Source organism: Somniosus microcephalus, chromosome 18, assembly GCF_052327205.1.
Source record: "Somniosus microcephalus isolate GS21.2 chromosome 18, FLI_Smic_1.0, whole genome shotgun sequence".
Taxonomy (NCBI): domain Eukaryota; kingdom Metazoa; phylum Chordata; class Chondrichthyes; order Squaliformes; family Somniosidae; genus Somniosus; species Somniosus microcephalus.
In genome coordinates, this window is record NC_141004.1 from 72,855,464 (window position 1) to 72,874,293 (window position 18,830).

The following is an 18,830-nucleotide window of genomic DNA, read 5'->3' on the forward strand; positions in this document are numbered from 1 at the left end:
CTATTTACGTTTAATGTTAATGTTATTTGTACTGGACTCATGGGAGCTTGCAAGATCACATTTCGTTGTGCATTGTACAATGACAATAAAGTTGAATTATTATTATTATTAAATAAGGAGACCAAAACTGTACGCAGTACTCAAGGTGTGGTCTCACCAATACCCTGTACAGTTGTAGCAGGACTTCCCTGCTTTTTGTGGTAAACCACTGTTTGTATTCCTGTTTGTCCTGTTTGTATTCCACTGTGTACATGCCTGGACATGCCTCGGCTGACTCCTCCCACAGGTCCTAGTATAAAGGTGATTGCTCCCCAGCCCTTTGTATCCTGGACCGGTCGACCACTCGAGGCAGACCTCCATTCTTTTGTTAATAAAAGCCTTTAGTTACTCTCCTAACTCTCAGTCTTTTATGAGTAACTGATAGCGCATCAATTTTATTAACAAAATTTTTATAATGGAGAAGATCCTCACACCAGCATGCCTGGACTTAGATCATCGGGAGGCGGACTCATCCACCAAGTTTACTCACTGGCTTAAGTGTTTCGAAAAATTCCTGACCGCCTCCGAAGCAATCAAATCGGAAGAGGACAAACTGGCTGTCCTGACCTCCAAAGTGAACCACCGAGTGTACTCGGTCATCCAAGACGCGACCTCGTACGCGGATGCTATCAAACTCAAGGACCAGTATACGCGCCCAGTGAACGAAGTGTACGCCAGGCACCTTCTGGGGAGTCGTAAACAACAACCTGGGGAATCGACCGTGGAATACCTTCAGGCACTGTCTGTGCTTGGCCGGGCCTGTGGGTGTAAGGATGTAAAGGCCGCCGTGTACACAGAGGAACTTATCCGGGACGCTTTTGTAGCGGGCCACAGATCCAATTACACCCGACAGCGACTGTTGGAGCAGAGTAACCTCGACCTCAACAAGGCCTCTGAACTCGCACTATCGTTGGATGCAGCCTACCAGGGCATCTCCTCTGCACCGCGGACGCCGCGGGGAATGACAGCCTGGGACACGGTAGGACCGCCTCATAGCGCCGTGCCACCCCAGCCACGGCCCAACTACCGCAGCAGTGTCCCAAGGCCAGACAGCAGTGCCCCAAGGCCAGAAATGCTACTTCTGTGGCCAGGCAAAACACCCCAGAGCGCGCTGCCCGGCGAAAAACGCGATCTGCTCGGGCTGCGGGAAGAAGGGACACTACGCTAGCATCTGCAGGGCCAAAGCCACCCCGAACCCCAGCAGCGTCGCGTGTGGGCCATGCGGGCCGCCATCTTGGACCTCCCCGGCCATGTGCGAATCACCGGTACAGCAGCCATTTTGGACGCCTCCAGCCACATGGGGATCATGGACGCTGCCATCTTGGACGACAGCCGGGACGCAGCAGGCCCCCGACACCGCCTCATCTGATACCCGCAGCGACACACCGACCCCTACGCTGGCATCCGTTACACTGGACCAAGCGAGACCGCACCAACTGGCCAGTTCCACAATGGACATTAAGGTAAATGGTCACGATACAATCTGCCTTTTTGACTCTGGGAGCACGGAGAGCTTCATCCACCCCGACACGGTGCGGCGTTGCTCTCTCCCAGTCCTGCCTGCGCAACAGCGGATTTCTATGGCCTCCGAGTCCCAGTCGGCGGACATCGGCGGCTACTGCGTGGTGACACTCGTAGTAGACGGGACTGTGTACGGTCATTTTAAACTTCTGGTCCTGCCTGACCTCTGCGCTGCCATCCTGCTGGGGTTAGATTTTCAGTGCCACCTTAAAAGTGTTACGATGGCGTACGGTGGACCCCTACCCCCACTCACAGTCCGCAGCTTCCAAATTGCCCGCCGCGCACCAGGTGCAACCTCTCCACACTCAGTCACCCCCCCACCACTGTTTGCTAACCTCACCCCCGACTGTAAGCCCATCGCCACAAAGAGCAGGCGATACAGTGCCGGGGACAGGGTTTTCATTAAAACCGAAGTGGAGCGGCTCCTGAAAGAAGGGATTATTGAGGGCAGCACCAGCCCCTGGCGAGCCCAGGTTGTGGTCGTTAAGACCGGCGAGAAGCAGCGCCTGGTCATCGACTACAGCCAGACAATAAATCGCTACACCCTGCTGGACGCCTACCCACTCCCCCGTATAGCTGATATGGTCAACCAGATCGCGCAGTACCGCGTCTTCTCGACCATTGACCTGAAATCAGCGTACCACCAGCTCCCCATCCGCCCTGAGGACCGCCAGTACACTGCCTTTGAGGCAAACGGCCGCCTCTATCACTTCCTTAGGGTTCCCTTTGGCGTCGCCAACGGGGTCTCCGTCTTCCAAAGGGAGATGGACCGGATGGTAGATCAAAATGCGTTGCAGGCCACTTTCCCATATCTGGACAATGTGACCATCTGCGGCCGTGACTTGCAGGACCATGACGCAAACCTCGAAAAATTCCTCTGCACCGCCCAACTCCTAAACCTGACATATAACAAGGAGAAGTGCATATTCCGCACAAACCGCCTCGCCATCCTTGGCTGTGTTGTGGAACACGGAGTCATCGGCCCCGACCCCGACCGGATGCGTCCCCTTATGGAACTCCTACTGCCTCAAGGCCCTGAAGAGGTGCCTAGGGTTTTTCTCCTATTACGCCCAGTGGGTCCCCTACTATGCGGACAAGGCCCGTCCGCTGATCAAGTCCACCTCTTTTCCCTTGACGGCAGAGGCCCGCTTACCCTTCCACCGTATCAAGGAGGACATTGCCAAAGCCACCATGCACGCAGTGGACGAATCCATCCCCTTCCAGGTGGAAAGCGACGCGTCCGACTTTGCCCTGGCCGCTACCCTCAATCAGGCGGGGAGACCCGTGGCCTTCTTTTCACGAACCCTCCAAGGCCCGGAGACCAGACACTCCGCTGTTGAGAAGGAGGCCCAGGCGATTGTGGAGGCTGTGCGTCATTGGAGGCACTACCTGGCCGGAAAACGATTTACCCTGCTCACTGACCAGCGTTCAGTTGCTTTTATGTTTAACAACAAGCAGAGGGGCAAAATCAAAAATGACAAGATCTTGAGGTGGAGAATCGAACTTTCCACCTACAATTACGAGATCTTGTACCGGCCCGGGAAGCTCAATGAACCCCCGGATGCGCTATCGCGTGGCACCTGCGCCAGCGCGCAGATCGATAGACTGCGGGCCCTCCACAATGACCTCTGCCACCCGGGGGTCACCAGGTTCTTCCACCTCATCAAGGCCCGCAACCTGCCTTACTCTATTGAGGAGGTCAGGACCATGACCAGGAACTGCCAAGTCTGCGCTGAGTGCAAACCGCACTTTTATAGACCAGACAGGGCCCACCTGATAAAAGCCACTCGCCCCTTCGAGCGCCTGAGCATTGATTTTAAAGGGCCTCTCCCCTCCTCCGACCGCAATGTGTACTTCCTCAATATTATTGATGAGTACTCCAGTTTCCCGTTCGCCTTCCCCTGCCCGGACATGACCAGTGCCACGGTCATTAAATGTCTGAACAACCTCTTCACCCTGTTCGGCTTCCCCAGCTATATCCATAGCGACCGGGGCTCATCGTTTATGAGCGACGAACTCCGTCAGTACCTGCTAACTAGGGGTATTGCCACAAGCAGGACCACCAGTTACAACCCCCGGGGGAACGGACAGGTGGAAAGAGAAAATGCGACAGTTTGGAAGGCCGCCCTGCTAGCCTTAAAGTCTAGGGGCCTTCCAACCTCCCGCTGGCAGGATGTGCTCCCCGATGCGCTCCACTCTATTCGGTCACTGCTCTGCACTGCCACTAACGCCACCCCTCATGAGAAAATGTTTGTCTTCCCAAGGAAGTCCACATCGGGGACATCGCTACCGCCATGGCTGACGTCCCCAGGGCCGGTCCTACTGAGAAGACACGTGAGGACCCATAAAACGGACCCCCTGGTCGAGAGGGTCGACCTCCTCCACGCCAACCCCCAGTATGCTTACATTGCATACCCGGACGGGCGGGAGGACACAGTCTCCATAAGAGACCTTGCACCCTCGGGGGCCGCAGTAACCCACTACTCACTACCACCCCCCCCCCTCCCCCCACGATCCAATATCCAGCCCCAGCAGACGGCAGGCCTGGGCCCCGCGACCCGCTCGACATCTACGAGGACGACACGCCTGTGCCACAGCCTACGCTGGACTCGACGCCGGAAGCTTCACTACCCCTGCCGTCGCCACGCCGATCACAGCGGCAGACAAGACCTCCGGAGAGACTCCAATACACTAACTTTTAATACACTTCACCCCGCCGGACTCAATTTTAAACAAGGGGTGAATGTGGTAAACCACTGTTTGTATTCCTGTTTGTATTCCACTGTGTACATGCCTGGACATGCCTCGGCTGACTCCTCCCACAGGTCCTAGTATAAAGGTGATTGCTCCCCAGCCCTTTGTATCCTGGACCGGTCGACCACTCGAGGCAGACCTCCATTCTTTTGTTAATAAAAGCCTTTAGTTACTCTTCTAACTCTCAGTCTTTTATGAGTAATTGATAGCGCATCACTTTTATACTCCAACCCCTTTGAAATAAAGGCCAACATTCCATTTGCCTTTTTGATTACTTGCTGTACCTGCAAGCTAACTTTTTGTGTTTCATGCACAAGGATCCCCAGGTCCCTCTGAACTGCAGCATTTTGTAATCTGTCTCCATTTAAATAATAATTAGCTTTTTTATTTTTCCTGCCAAAGTGTATAACCTCGCACTTTCCCACATTATACTCCATCTGCCAAATGTTTGCCCACTCACTTAGCCTGTCTATATCCCTTTGCAGGTTCTTTGCATCCTCTGCACAATTTGCTTTCCCACCCATCTTTGTATCATCCGCAAATTTGGTTACATTGCACTCGGTCCCTTCATCCAAGTCATTAATGTAGATTGTAAATAGTTGAGGCCCCAGCACCGATCCCTGTGGCACCCCACTAGTTACCGTTTGCCAACCGGAAAATGACCCATTTATCCCGACTCTCTGCTTTCTGTTAGTTAGCCAATTGTCTATCCATGTTAATATATTACCCCCAATTCCGTGAGCTCTTATCTTATGCAGTAACCTTTTATGTGGCACCTTATTGAATGCCTTCTGGAAATCCAAATACACCACATCCACTGATTCACCTTTGTCCACCCTGCTCGGTACATCCTCAAAAAACTCCAGCAAATTTATTAAACATGATTTCCCTTTCATAAAACCATGCTGACTCTGCTTGACTGCATTATGATTTTCCAAATGCCCTGCTACTGCTTCCTTAATGAAGGACTCCAGCATTTTCCCAATGACAGATGTTAGGCTAACTGGTCTATAGTTTCCTGCTTTCTGTCTCCCTCCTTTCTTAAATAAGGGTGTTACATTTGTGTTTACCAATCCGCTGGGACCTCTCCAGAGTCCAGGAAATTTTGGTATATTGCAACCAATGCATCCACTATCTCTGCAGCCACTTCTTTTAAGACCCTGGGATGCAGGCCATCTGGTCCAGGGGACTTGTCATCTTTTAGTCCCATTATTTTACCAAGTACTATTTCCTTAGTGATAGTGATTGTCTTTAGTTACCCCCTCCCTGTGGCCCCTTGATTATCCATTATTGGGATGTTGTTAGTGTCTTCTACCGTGAAGACAGATATAAAATATTTGTTCAGAGTCTCTGCCATTTCCCCGTCCCCCATTATTAATTCCCCAGTCTCATCCTCTAAGAGACCAACGTTTACTTTAGTTACCCGCTTTCTTTACAGATACCTGTAGAGTAAAGCTCTTATTATCTGTTTTAATGTTTCTTGCCAGTTTACTCTCATAATTCATCTCTATTATTTTTTGTCATCCTTTGCTGGTTTTTAAAAATTTCCCAATCCTCTGGTCTCCCATCAATCTTGGCAACATTGCATGCCTTCGTTATCAATTTGATACCATCCTTTACTTCCTTAGTTAGCCACGGATGGTGCTCCATTCTCTTAAAATCTTTCTTTCTCACTGGAATATATTTTTGTAGAGAATTATGAAATATCTCCTTAAATGTGCGCCACTGCATTTCAACTGTCTTACCCTTTAATTTATTTTTCCAGTCCACTTTAGCCAGTTCTGCCTTCATGCCACTGTAATTGCCTTTGTTTAAGATCAGGACACTGGTTTGGGATACAACTTTCTCACCCACCAACTGAATTTGAAATTCAACCATGCTATGATCACTCTTTCCCAGAGGATCCTTTACTATGAGATCATAGTACTTTCGATTTTCGGCTCACAGTGTCACCATCATTTTTAGACTTCAATGTAGGGGGCATGATTAAGAAATTTGCAGAGGATACAAAAATTGGCTGTGTGGTTGATAGGAAGAAAGTTGTAGACTGCAAGAAAATATCAATGGACTGGTCAGGTGGGCAGAAAAGTGGTAAATGGAATTCAATCCGGAGAAGTGTGAGGTAATGCACGTGGGGAGGGCTAACAAGGCAAGGGAATACACAATAAATGGTAGGATACTGAGAAGTGTAGGGGAACAGAGGAACCTTGGAGTGCATGTCCACAGATCCCTGAAGGTAGCAGGATAGGTAGGTAAGGTAGTTAAGGCGGCATACAGGATACTTGCCTTTTTCAGCCGAGGCATAGAACACAAGAGCAGGGAGGTTATGCTTGAACTGTATAAAACACTAGTTAGGCCTCAGCTAGAGTACTGCGTGCAGTTCTGGTCACCACATCACAGGAAAGATGTGATCGCACTAGAGAGGGTACAGAGGAGATTTACCACAGCTAGAGTACTGCGTGCAGTCCTGGTCACCACATTACAGGAAGGATGTGATCGCACTAGAGAGGGTACAGAGGAGATTTACCACAGCTAGAGTACTGTGTGCAGTCCTGTTCACCACATTACAGGAAGGATGTGATTGTACTAGAGAGGGTACAGAGGAGATTTACCACAGCTAGAGTACTGCGTGCAGTCCTGGTCACCACATTACAGGAAGGATGTGATTGCACTAGAGAGGGTACAGAGGAGATTTACCACAGCTAGAGTACTGCGTGCAGTCCTGGTCACCACATTACAGGAAGGATGTGATCGCACTAGAGAGGGTACAGAGGAGATTTACCACAGCTAGAGTACTGTGTGCAGTTCTGGTCACCACATTACAGGAAGGATGTGATTGCACTAGAGAGGGTACAGAGGAGATTTACCACAGCTAGAGTACTGCGTGCAGTTCTGGTCACCACATTACAGGAAGGATGTGATTGCACTAGAGAGGGTACAGAGGAGATTTACCACAGCTAGAGTACTGCGTGCAGTCCTGGTCACCACATTACAGGAAGGATGTGATTGCACTAGAGAGGGTACAGAGGAGATTTACCACAGCTAGAGTACTGCGTGCAGTTCTGGTCACCACATTACAGGAAGGATGTGATCGCACTAGAGAGGGTACAGAGGAGATTTACCACAGCTAGAGTACTGTGTACAGTCCTGGTCACCACATTACAGGAAGGATGTGATTGCACTAGAGAGGGTACAGAGGAGATTTACCACAGCTAGAGTACTGCGTGCAGTCCTGGTCACCACATTACAGGAAGGATGTGATCGCACTAGAGAGGTACAGAGGAGATTTACCACAGCTAGAATACTGCGTGCAGTTCTGGTCACCACATTACAGGAAGGATGTGATTGCACTAGAGAGGTACAGAGGAGATTTACCACAGCTAGAGTACTGCGTGCAGTTCTGGTCACCACATTACAGGAAGGGTGTGATTGCACTAGAGAGGGTACAGAGGAGATTTACCACAGCTAGAGTACTGCGTGCAGTCCTGGTCACCACATTACAGGAAGGATGTGATCGCACTAGAGAGGGTACAGAGGAGATTTACCACAGCTAGAGTACTGCGTACAGTCCTGGTCACCACATTACAGGAAGGATGTGATCGCACTAGAGAGGGTACAGAGGAGATTTACCACAGCTAGAGTACTGCGTGCAGTTCTGGTCACCACATTACAGGAAGGATGTGATTGTACTAGAGAGGGTACAGAGGAGATTTACCACAGCTAGAGTACTGCGTGCAGTTCTGGTCACCACATTACAGGAAGGGTGTGATTGCACTAGAGAGGGTACAGAGGAGATTTACCACAGCTAGAGTACTGCGTGCAGTCCTGGTCACCACATTACAGGAAGGATGTGATCGCACTAGAGAGGGTACAGAGGAGATTTACCACAGCTAGAGTACTGCGTGCAGTCCTGGTCACCACATTACAGGAAGGATGTGACTGCACTAGAGAGGGTACAGAGGAGATTTACCACAGCTAGAGTACTGCGTGCAGTTCTGGTCACCACATTACAGGAAGGATGTGATTGCACTGGAGAGGGTACAGAGGAGATTTACCACAGCTAGAGTACTGCGTGCAGTTCTGGTCACCACATTACAGGAAGGATGTGGTTGCACTAGAGAGGGTACAGAGGAGATTTACCACAGCTAGAGTACTGCGTGCAGTCCTGGTCACCACATTACAGGAAGGATGTGATCGCACTAGAGAGGGTACAGAGGAGATTTACCACAGCTAGAGTACTGCGTGCAGTTCTGGTCACCACATTACAGGAAGGATGTGATTGCACTAGAGAGGGTACAGAGGAGATTTACCACAGCTAGAGTACTGCGTGCAGTCCTGGTCACCACATTACAGGAAGGATGTGATTGCACTAGAGAGGGTACAGAGGAGATTTACCACAGCTAGAGCACTGCGTGCAGTTCTGGTCACCACATTACAGGAAGGATGTGATTGCACTAGAGAGGGTACAGAGGAGATTTACCACAGCTAGAGCACTGCGTGCAGTCCTGGTCACCACATTACAGGAAGGATGTGATTGCACTAGAGAGGGTACAGAGGAGATTTACCACAGCTAGAGCACTGCGTGCAGTCCTGGTCACCACATTACAGGAAGGATGTGATTGCACTAGAGAGGGTACAGAGGAGATTTACCACAGCTAGAGTACTGCGTGCAGTTCTGGTCACCACATTACAGGAAGGATGTGATTGCACTAGAGAGGGTACAGAGGAGATTTACCACAGCTAGAGCACTGCGTGCAGTCCTGGTCACCACATTACAGGAAGGATGTGATCGCACTAGAGAGGGTACAGAGGAGATTTACCACAGCTAGAGTACTGCGTGCAGTTCTGGTCACCACATTTCAGGAAGGGTGTGATTGCACTAGAGAGGGTACAGAGGAGATTTACCACAGCTAGAGCACTGCGTGCAGTTCTGGTCACCACATTACAGGAAGGATGTGATCGCACTAGAGAGGGTACAGAGGAGATTTACCACAGCTAGAGTACTGCGTGCAGTCCTGGTCACCACATTACAGGAAGGATGTGATTGCACTAGAGAGGGTACAGAGGAGATTTACCACAGCTAGAGTACTGTGTGCAGTCCTGGTCACCACATTACAGGAAGGATGTGATCGCAGTAGAGAGGGTACAGAGGAGATTTACCACAGCTAGAGTACTGCGTGCAGTCCTGGTCACATTACAGGAAGGATGTGATTGCACTAGAGAGGGTACAGAGGAGATTTACCACAGCTAGAGTACTGTGTGCAGTCCTGGTCACATTACAGGAAGGATGTGATCGCACTAGAGAGGGTACAGAGGAGATTTACCACAGCTAGAGTACTGCGTGCAGTCCTGGTCACCACATTACAGGAAGGATGTGATTGCACTGGAGAGGGTACAGAGGAGATTTACCACAGCTAGAGTACTGCGTGCAGTCCTGGTCACCACATTACAGGAAGGATGTGATTGCACTAGAGAGGGTACAGAGGAGATTTACCACAGCTAGAGTACTGCGTACAGTTCTGGTCACCACATTACAGGAAGGATGTGATCGCACTAGAGAGGGTACAGAGGAGATTTACCACAGCTAGAGTACTGCGTGCAGTCCTGGTCACATTACAGGAAGGATGTGATCGCACTAGAGAGGGTACAGAGGAGATTTACCACAGCTAGAGTACTGCGTGCAGTCCTGGTCACCACATTACAGGAAAGATGTGATTGCACTGGAGAGGGTACAGAGGAGATTTACCACAGCTAGAGTACTGCGTGCAGTCCTGGTCACCACATTACAGGAAAGATGTGATTGCACTAGAGAGGGTACAGAGGAGATTTACCACAGCTAGAGTACTGCGTGCAGTCCTGGTCACCACATTACAGGAAGGATGTGATTGCACTAGAGAGGGTACAGAGGAGATTTACCAGGATGTTGCCTGGACTGGGGAATTTTAGCTATGAGGAAACATTGGAGAGGCTGGGGTTGTTTTCTTTGGAACAGAGGAGGCTGAGGGACGATTTAATTGAGGTGTATAAAATTATGAGGAGCCTAGATAGAGTGGATGGGAAGGACCTATTTCCCTTAGCAGAGGGGTCAATAACCAGGGGGCACAGATTTAAAGTAATGAGTAGAATGATTAGAGGGAAGTTGAGAACTTTTTTCACCCAGAGGGTGGTGGGGGTCTGGAACTCACTGCCTGAAAGGGTGGTAGAGGCAGAAACCCTCACCGCAGTTAATAAGTACTTGGATATGCACTTGGAGTGTCTACAGGGCTGCGGACCAAGAGCTGGAAAGTGGGATTAGGTTGGATAGCTCTTTTTTGGCCGGCACAGAGATGATGAGTCGAGTGGCCTTCTTCTGTGCCGGAAAGAAAAATCCCTCTACACTGTCCCATCCAACACTCCCAGCTCAGGTACAGCACGGGTTAGATACTGAGTAAAGCTCCCTCTACACTGTCCCATCCAACACTCCCAGCTCAGGTACAGCATGGGTTAGATACTGAGTAAAGCTCCCTCTACACTGTCCCATCCAACACTCCCAGCTCAGGTACAGCACGGGTTAGATACTGAGTAAAGCTCCCTCTACACTGTCCCATCCAACACTCCCAGCTCAGGTACAGCATGGGTTAGATACTGAGTAAAGCTCCCTCTACACTGTCCCATCCAACACTCCCAGCTCAGGTACAGCATGGGTTAGATACTGAGTAAAGCCCCCTCTACACTGTCCCATCCAACACTCCCAGCTCAGGTACAGCATGGGTTAGATACTGAGTGAAGCCCCCTCTGCACTACCCCATCCAACACTCCCAGCTCAGGTACAGCATGGGTTAGATACTGAGTAAAGCTCCCTCTACACTGTCCCATCCAACACTCCCAGCTCAGGTACAGCATGGGTTAGATACAGAGTAAAGCTCCCTCTACACTGTCCCATCCAACACTCCCAGGGCAGGTACAGCACGGGTTAGATACAGGGTAAAGCTCCCTCTACACTGTCCCATCCAACACTCCCAGCTCAGGTACAGCACGGGTTAGATACAGAGTAAAGCTCCCTCTACACTGTCCCATCCAACACTCCCAGGGCAGGTACAGCACGGGTTAGATACTGAGTAAAGCCCCCTCTACACTACCCCATCAAACACTCCCAGGGCAGGTACAGCATGGGTTAGATACAGGGTAAAGCTCCCTCTACACTACCCCATCCAACACTCCCAGCTCAGGTACAGCATGGGTTAGATACTGTGTAAAGCTCCCTCTACACTGTCCCATCCAACACTCCCAGCTCAGGTACAGCATGGGTTAGATACTGAGTAAAGCTCCCTCTACACTGTCCCATCCAACACTCCCAGGGCAGGTACAGCATGGGTTAGATACAGAGTAAAGCTCCCTCCACACTGTCCCATCCAACACTCCCAGGGCAGGTACAGCATGAGTTAGATACTGAGTAAAGCTCCCTCTACACTGTCCCATCCAACACTCCCAGCTCAGGTACAGCATGGGTTAGATACAGGGTAAAGCTCCCTCTACACTACCCCATCAAACACTCCCAGGGCAGGTACAGCATGGGTTAGATACTGAGTAAAGCTCCCTCTACACTGTCCCATCCAACACTCCCAGCTCAGGTACAGCATGGGTTAGATACTGAGTAAAGCTCCCTCTACACTGTCCCATCCAACACTCCCAGCTCAGGTACAGCATGGGTTAGATACTGAGTAAAGCTCCCTCTACACTGTCCCATCCAACACTCCCAGGGCAGGTACAGCATGGGTTAGATACAGAGTAAAGCTCCCTCCACACTGTCCCATCCAACACTCCCAGGGCAGGTACAGCATGGGTTAGATACTGAGTAAAGCTCCCTCTACACTGTCCCATCCAACACTCCCAGCTCAGGTACAGCATGGGTTAGATACTGAGTAAAGCTCCCTCTACACTACCCCATCCAACACTCCCAGCTCAGGTACAGCATGGGTTAGATACTGAGTAAAGCTCCCTCTACACTACCCCATCCAACACTCCCAGCTCAGGTACAGCATGGGTTAGATACTGAGTAAAGCTCCCTCTACACTACCCCATCCAACACTCCCAGGGCAGGTACAGCACGGGTTAGATACAGAGTAAAGCTCCCTCTACACTGTCCCATCCAACACTCCCAGGGCAGGTACAGCACGGGGTTAGATACAGAGTAAAACTCCCTCTACACTGTCCCATCAAACACACCCAAGGCAGGTACAACACGGGTTAGATACAGGGTAAAGCCCCCTCTACACTGTCCCATCAAACACTCCCAGGGCAGGTACAACACGGGTTAGATACAGAGTAAAGCTCCCTCTACACTGTCCCATCAAACACACCCAAGGCAGGTACAACACGGGTTAGATACAGAGTAAAGCTCCCTCTACACTGTCCCATCAAACACTCCCAGGGCAGGTACAACACGGGTTAGATACAGAGTAAAGCTCCCTCTGCACTCCCATCAAACACTCCCAGGGCAGGTACAGCACGGGTTAGATACAGAGTAAAGCTCTCTCTACACTGTCCCATCAAACACTCCCAGGGCAGGTACAGCACGGGTTAGATACAGAGTAAAGCTCCCTCTGCACTGTCCCATCAAACACTCCCAGGGCAGGTACAGCACGGTTAAGATACTGAGTAAAGCTCCTTCTACACTGTCCCATCAAACACTCCCAGGGCAGGTACAGCACGGGTTAGATACAGAGTAAAGCTCTCTCTACACTGTCCCATCAAACACTCCCAGGGCAGGTACAGCACGGGTTAGATACAGAGTAAAGCTACCTCTACACTGTCCCATCAAACACTCCCAGGGCAGGTACAGCACGGGGTTAGATACAGAGTAAAGCTCCCTCTACACTGTCCCCATCAAACACTCCCAGGGCAGGTACAGCAAGGGTTAGATACAGAGTAAAGCTCCCTCTACACTGTCCTATCAAACACTCCCAGGGCAGGTACAGCACGGGTTAGATACAGAGTAAAGCTCCCTCTACACTGTCTCATCAAACACTCCCAGGGCAGGTACAACACGGGTTAGATACAGAGTAAAGCTCCCTCTACACTGTCCCATCAAACACTCCCAGGGCAGGTACAGCACGGGTTAGATACAGAGTAAAGCTCCCTCTACACTGTCCCATCAAACACTCCCAGGGCAGGTACAGCACGGGTTAGATACAGAGTAAAGCTCCCTCTACACTGTCCCATCAAACACTCCAAGGGCAGGTACAGCACGGTGTTAGATACAGAGTAAAGCTCCCTCTACACTGTCCCATCAAACACTCCCAGGGCAGGTACAGCACGGGTTAGATACAGGGTAAAGCTCCCTCTACACTGTCCCATCAAACACTCCCAGGGCTGGTACAGCACGGGTTAGATACAGAGTAAAGCTCCCTCTACACTGTCCCATCAAACACTCCCAGGGCAGGTACAGCACGGGTTAGATACAGAGTAAAGCTCCCTCTACACTGTCCCATCAAACACTCCCTGGGCAGGTACAGCACGGGTTAGATACAGAGTAAAGCTCTCTCTACACTGTCCCATCAAACACTCCCAGGGCAGGTACAGCACGGGTTAGATACAGAGTAAAGCTCCCTCTACACTGTCCCATCAAACACTCCCAGGGCAGGTACAGCACGGGTTAGATACAGAGTAAAGCTCCCTCTACACTGTCCCATCAAACACTCCCAGGGCAGGTACAGCACGGGTTAGATACAGAGTAAAGCTCCCTCTACACTGTCCCATCAAACACTCCCAGGGCAGGTACAGCACGGGTTAGATACAGAGTAAAGCTCCCTCTACACTGTCCCATCAAACACTCCCTGGGCAGGTACAGCACGGGTTAGATACAGAGTAAAGCTCTCTCTACACTGTCCCATCAAACACTCCCAGGGCAGGTACAGCACGGGTTAGATACAGAGTAAAGCTCCCTCTACACTGTCCCATCAAACACTCCCAGGGCAGGTACAGCACGGGTTAGATACAGAGTAAAGCTCCCTCTACACTGTCCCATCAAACACTCCCAGGGCAGGTACAGCACGGGTTAGATACAGAGTAAAGCTCCCTCTACACTGTCCCATCAAACACTCCCAGGGCAGGTACAGCACGGGGTAGATACAGAGTAAAGCTCCCTCTACACTGTCCCATCAAACACTCCCAGGGCAGGTACAGCACGGGTTAGATACAGAGTAAAGCTCCCTCGACACCGGAGGTGGGCAATTATTTGGGTTGGAGGGCCACGTAACAAGTTTTAGTGAGCTGTTGAGGGTCGCACACATGAAATTAATTGTATTAACAGCTAGCATTAAAATTTGTTATGGCATTTATTGTATAAAGAGCCCTTCATGTCCTTGCCACACTTAATAAAAATAACACTTATCAACATGCTCACAAATATGATACAGGTTTACCCAAAACTCCTTAGCCATTGATATTATGCCATAATTAAAACTGGTTACTCAACAACTGCTGTAAAATGTTGTAAAAAAAAGAAAAACTTTCAACAGTTATAAACTTTCAGAAGATTCGAGCGTATTTTTCTGGTCGGACCTGGCAACACTGTAATGTAGACGCAACAAAATCAACGAACCCCCTGCGAGACCCAAATCGCTAAACGCTCAAATAGTTTATAAATTATTATGCGCGCACACAAAGTATTGCAGTGCTACAAAAGAGATGCCAGAGATCTGATTTCTCACCCCCTTCTCCCAAGGGTATGGGATTCAGTTTGTCGCCCACTGATACATTACCCGAGGGTTGACAGGAATCAGTGCTGAGCCAATTCCTGTACCAATACGACGCACACAACACCCCCCCCCAATCGCAATAGAAAGCGAGCACCCCAGCTGATTTTCCCCATGCCAAGGGAACTGGGACTGACTCGTAGTGCCGCCCCCCCCCTCCGCCAATTCCAATAGTCTCAAATACACAGGGCTGATGGTAAAACCGACTCGTGGGAGACTACTGATGGAAGAGACCAAACTCGCGGACCCCTAGACCCCCTGGTTCAGGACGCACGTGTCCCAGCAGCAGCCAATCACAGGAGGCATGGCCAAGGTGAAGACAGCAGAGGCAAAAATCATGAGTTTTGCTATTGCGTTTGAGCATCAGTTGGCGAGCTCGATCGAATCCATTGGCGGGCCGGATACAGACCATGGGCCGGATTCTGCCCGCCACTGCTCTACACTGTCCCATCAAAACACTCCCAGGGCAGGGAGGTACAGAGTAAAGCTCCCTCTAGACTGTCCCATCAAATTCTCCCCAAATCACCTGCACCCACCCAAATCACCTTTTAAATATCTCTTTTTCTACATTTATCCTATCCAATATCACTACTGCCTCTTCCTTTACTGTAACATTGGCATCCTCTTCTATAGTGAAGACAGATAAAAAATACTCATTTAGTACCTCAGCCATGCCCTCTGCCTCTACAATAAGATCTCCTTATTATCTGAATGGCAATAGATTGGGAGAAGGGGAAGTGCAACGAGACCTGGGTGTCCTTGTGCACCAGTCGCTGAAGGTAAGCATGCAGGTGCAGCAGGCGGTTAAGGCAAATGGTATGTTGGCCTTTGTAGCGAGATGGTTTGAGTACAGGAACAAGGATGTCTTGCTGCAGTTGTACAGGGCCTTGGTGAGACCACACCTTGAGTATTGTGTGCAGTTTAGGTCACCTTATCTGAGGAAGGATGTTCTTGCCATGGAAGGAGTTCAGCGAAGATTCACCAGGCTAATACCTGGGATGGCAGGAATGACGTATGAGGAGAGATTGGATCGATTGGGCTTGTACTCGCTGGAGTTTAGAAGAATGAGAGGGGATCTCATTGAAACTTATAAAATTCTGACAGGACTGGACAGACTAGATGCAGGAAGAATGTTCCCGATGGTCGGGGAGTCCAGAACCAGGGGTCACAGTCTGAGGATAAGGGGTAAGCCATTTAGGACAGAAATGAGGAGGAACTTCTTCACCCAGAGAGTGGTGAACCTGTGGAATTCTCTACCACAGAAGGCAGTAGAGGCCAATTCATTAAATATATTCAAGAAAGAGTTGGACATATTTCTCAAGGCTAAAGGGATCAAGGGGTATGGGGAGAAGGCAGGGACCGGGTACTGAATTTGGATGATCAGCCATGAATGGCGGAGCAGGCTCGAGGGGCCGAATGGCCTACTCCTGCTCCTATCATCTATGTTTCCTTTTTGGTCCCCAATTGGCCCCACCCTTCCTTTGACTACATTTTTATTATTTAATTGTTTATAAAAGTCTTTTTATAAACCGGGGGTCTAGGGGTCCGCGAGTTTGGTCTCTTCCGTCAGTAGTCTCCCACGAGTCGGTTTTGCCATCCGAAGTCTCCCCTGTGTATTTGAAACTATTGGAATTGGCTGGGGGGGGGGGGGGGGGGGGGGTGGCGGCACTACAACAGTCAGTCTTAGTTCCCTTGGCCAGGGGAAAATTACTGTTTTACCTGCCAACCTTTGATTCCAATCCACCTGGTCAGATCCCTTTTCAACTCACTGAAATTAGCCAGCCTCCAGTTGAATATTTTCATTTGAATGTTCCTTGTCCTTTTCCATAACTATTCAAAATCTAATGATATTATGATCACTGTTTCCTAAATGCTCCCCACTGAAACATGCACTACTTGCCCCACTTCACTCCCCAGAACGAGATCCAGCACTGCTTCCTTCCTCATTGGGCTGGAAATACACCGATCAAGAAAGTTTTCATACACAATCTAGGAATTCTTCTCCCTCTTTGCCTTTTACACTGTTATATTAGGATATATTATTATATCTGTTATTATATCACTGTTATATTAGGTTTCCACTGTATAGTAGGATAATTGAACTCCCTCATTATCACTATTCTGTAGCTCTCGCATCTTTCTGTAATTTGCCTGCAAATTTACTCCTCCACCTCCTTCCCACTATTTGGTGGCCTACAGTATACACCCAGCAGCATAATAGCTCCTCTATTGTTCCTTAATTCTAACCAAATAGATTCTGTCTTTGACCCCTCAACTATATCACCCCTCTCCAGTATCTTTGATCAATACTGCCACCACACTCCCACCTCCTTTTTTTCTTCCCTATCTTTCCTGAATACCTTGTAGCCAGGAATATTAAGTTTCCAATCCTCCCCTGCTTGAGCCAGGTTTCCGTTATCACCATTATATCACAATCCCATGTGGCTACTTGTGCCCAACCCTATTTACCACACTCTGGGCATTTACCCATACGCTCTCTAAACACATCTTAGTCTGGCCTGCATTTCCCCCCCTGTCTGATCCCTCCTATTTCTGAACTACTCTTCATTCTAATACGGTTTGTGTTTCACAGTCCTCTGTGAAGCTGCACCCTCGCCCCCAAATCACCTGTAAACTGCATCCCCCCCCCCCGCAAATCGAACAGGTAAGCACACCTGACTTTGCCCTCGTACTGTCCGTAGAAGAGGGGCTGCCGACTTGTCCACTCAGACATGACAAACTCTAGCGCAGGTTTCCCGGTGGGTCCAGGCAGACTGCACAGAAACTCCAGCAGAGGCTCCAGCTGATTGTGAACGAGGTGTGCGAACACCATGATCAGAGACTGTAGAGAAAAATGGAACAGTGAATATAAGAAACGTGAGGTGTAGGCCATACAGCCCTTCGAGCCTGCTCCAGTAAGACCATGGCTGATCTTCTACCTCAACTCCACTTGCCCGCACTATCCCCATATCCCTTCAATCCCTTAATATCCAAAAATCTATTGATCTCAGTCATGAATATACTCATCAACGGAGCATCCGCAGCCCTCTGGGGTTGAGAATTCCAAAGATTCACAACCCTCAGCGAAGAAATTTCCCTTAATCTCAGTTCTAAATGGCCGACCCCTATCCTGAGGCTATGACCGTAGTTCTCGGCTCTCCACCTTGACCCACAGCTGCATGCCGCACACATGGACTATTACACTTTTACACACAGCTCTCACTTTAGGTTAAAACCTAAAGGGAATGGAGGCACAAGGTCCAATTTGGAAAAACCTTGTTCTATCAAATCACAGTTTTAATAAACCATTCATTTCAAAACAAAACCCTCCCGCAGATCTCAGTCCCATTCCCAGCTTTACCCTCTAAAACCCTGGCGACTGCTCTGACCCCAGGCTATTCCTCAGCCCAAGACCTCAACTCCAACCCCAGGATATTCCTCAGCCCAAGACCTCAACTCCAACCCCAGGCTATTCCTCAGCCTAAGACCTCAACTCCAACCCCAGGATATTCCTCAGCCCAAGACCTCAACTCCAACCCCAGGATATTCCTCAGCCCAAGACCTCAACTCCAGCCCCAGGCTATTCCTCAGCCCAAGACCTCAACTCCAACCCCAGGATATTCCTCAGCCCAAGACCTCAACTCCAACCCCAGGATATTCCTCAGCCCAAGACCTCAACTCCAACCCCAGGCTATTCCTCAGCCCAAGACCCCAACTCCAACCCCAGGATATCCCTCAGCCCAAGACCCCAACTCCAACCCCAGGATATCCCTCAGCCCA

The 18,830-nt window shown here is 49.8% G+C and overlaps 1 protein-coding gene across 1 annotated transcript in view; it reads right to left on the bottom strand.

Annotated features, from left to right (window-relative positions):
• The window catches only part of ipo9 (importin 9), a 141,662-nt gene that overhangs the window by 20,662 nt on the left and 102,170 nt on the right, over positions 1-18,830 (bottom strand). The window contains exon 20 of the mRNA XM_086011802.1: positions 17,726-17,892. Within this exon, the coding sequence (XP_085867928.1) occupies positions 17,726-17,892 (167 nt within the window). The remainder of the gene's footprint in view (positions 1-17,725; positions 17,893-18,830) is intronic.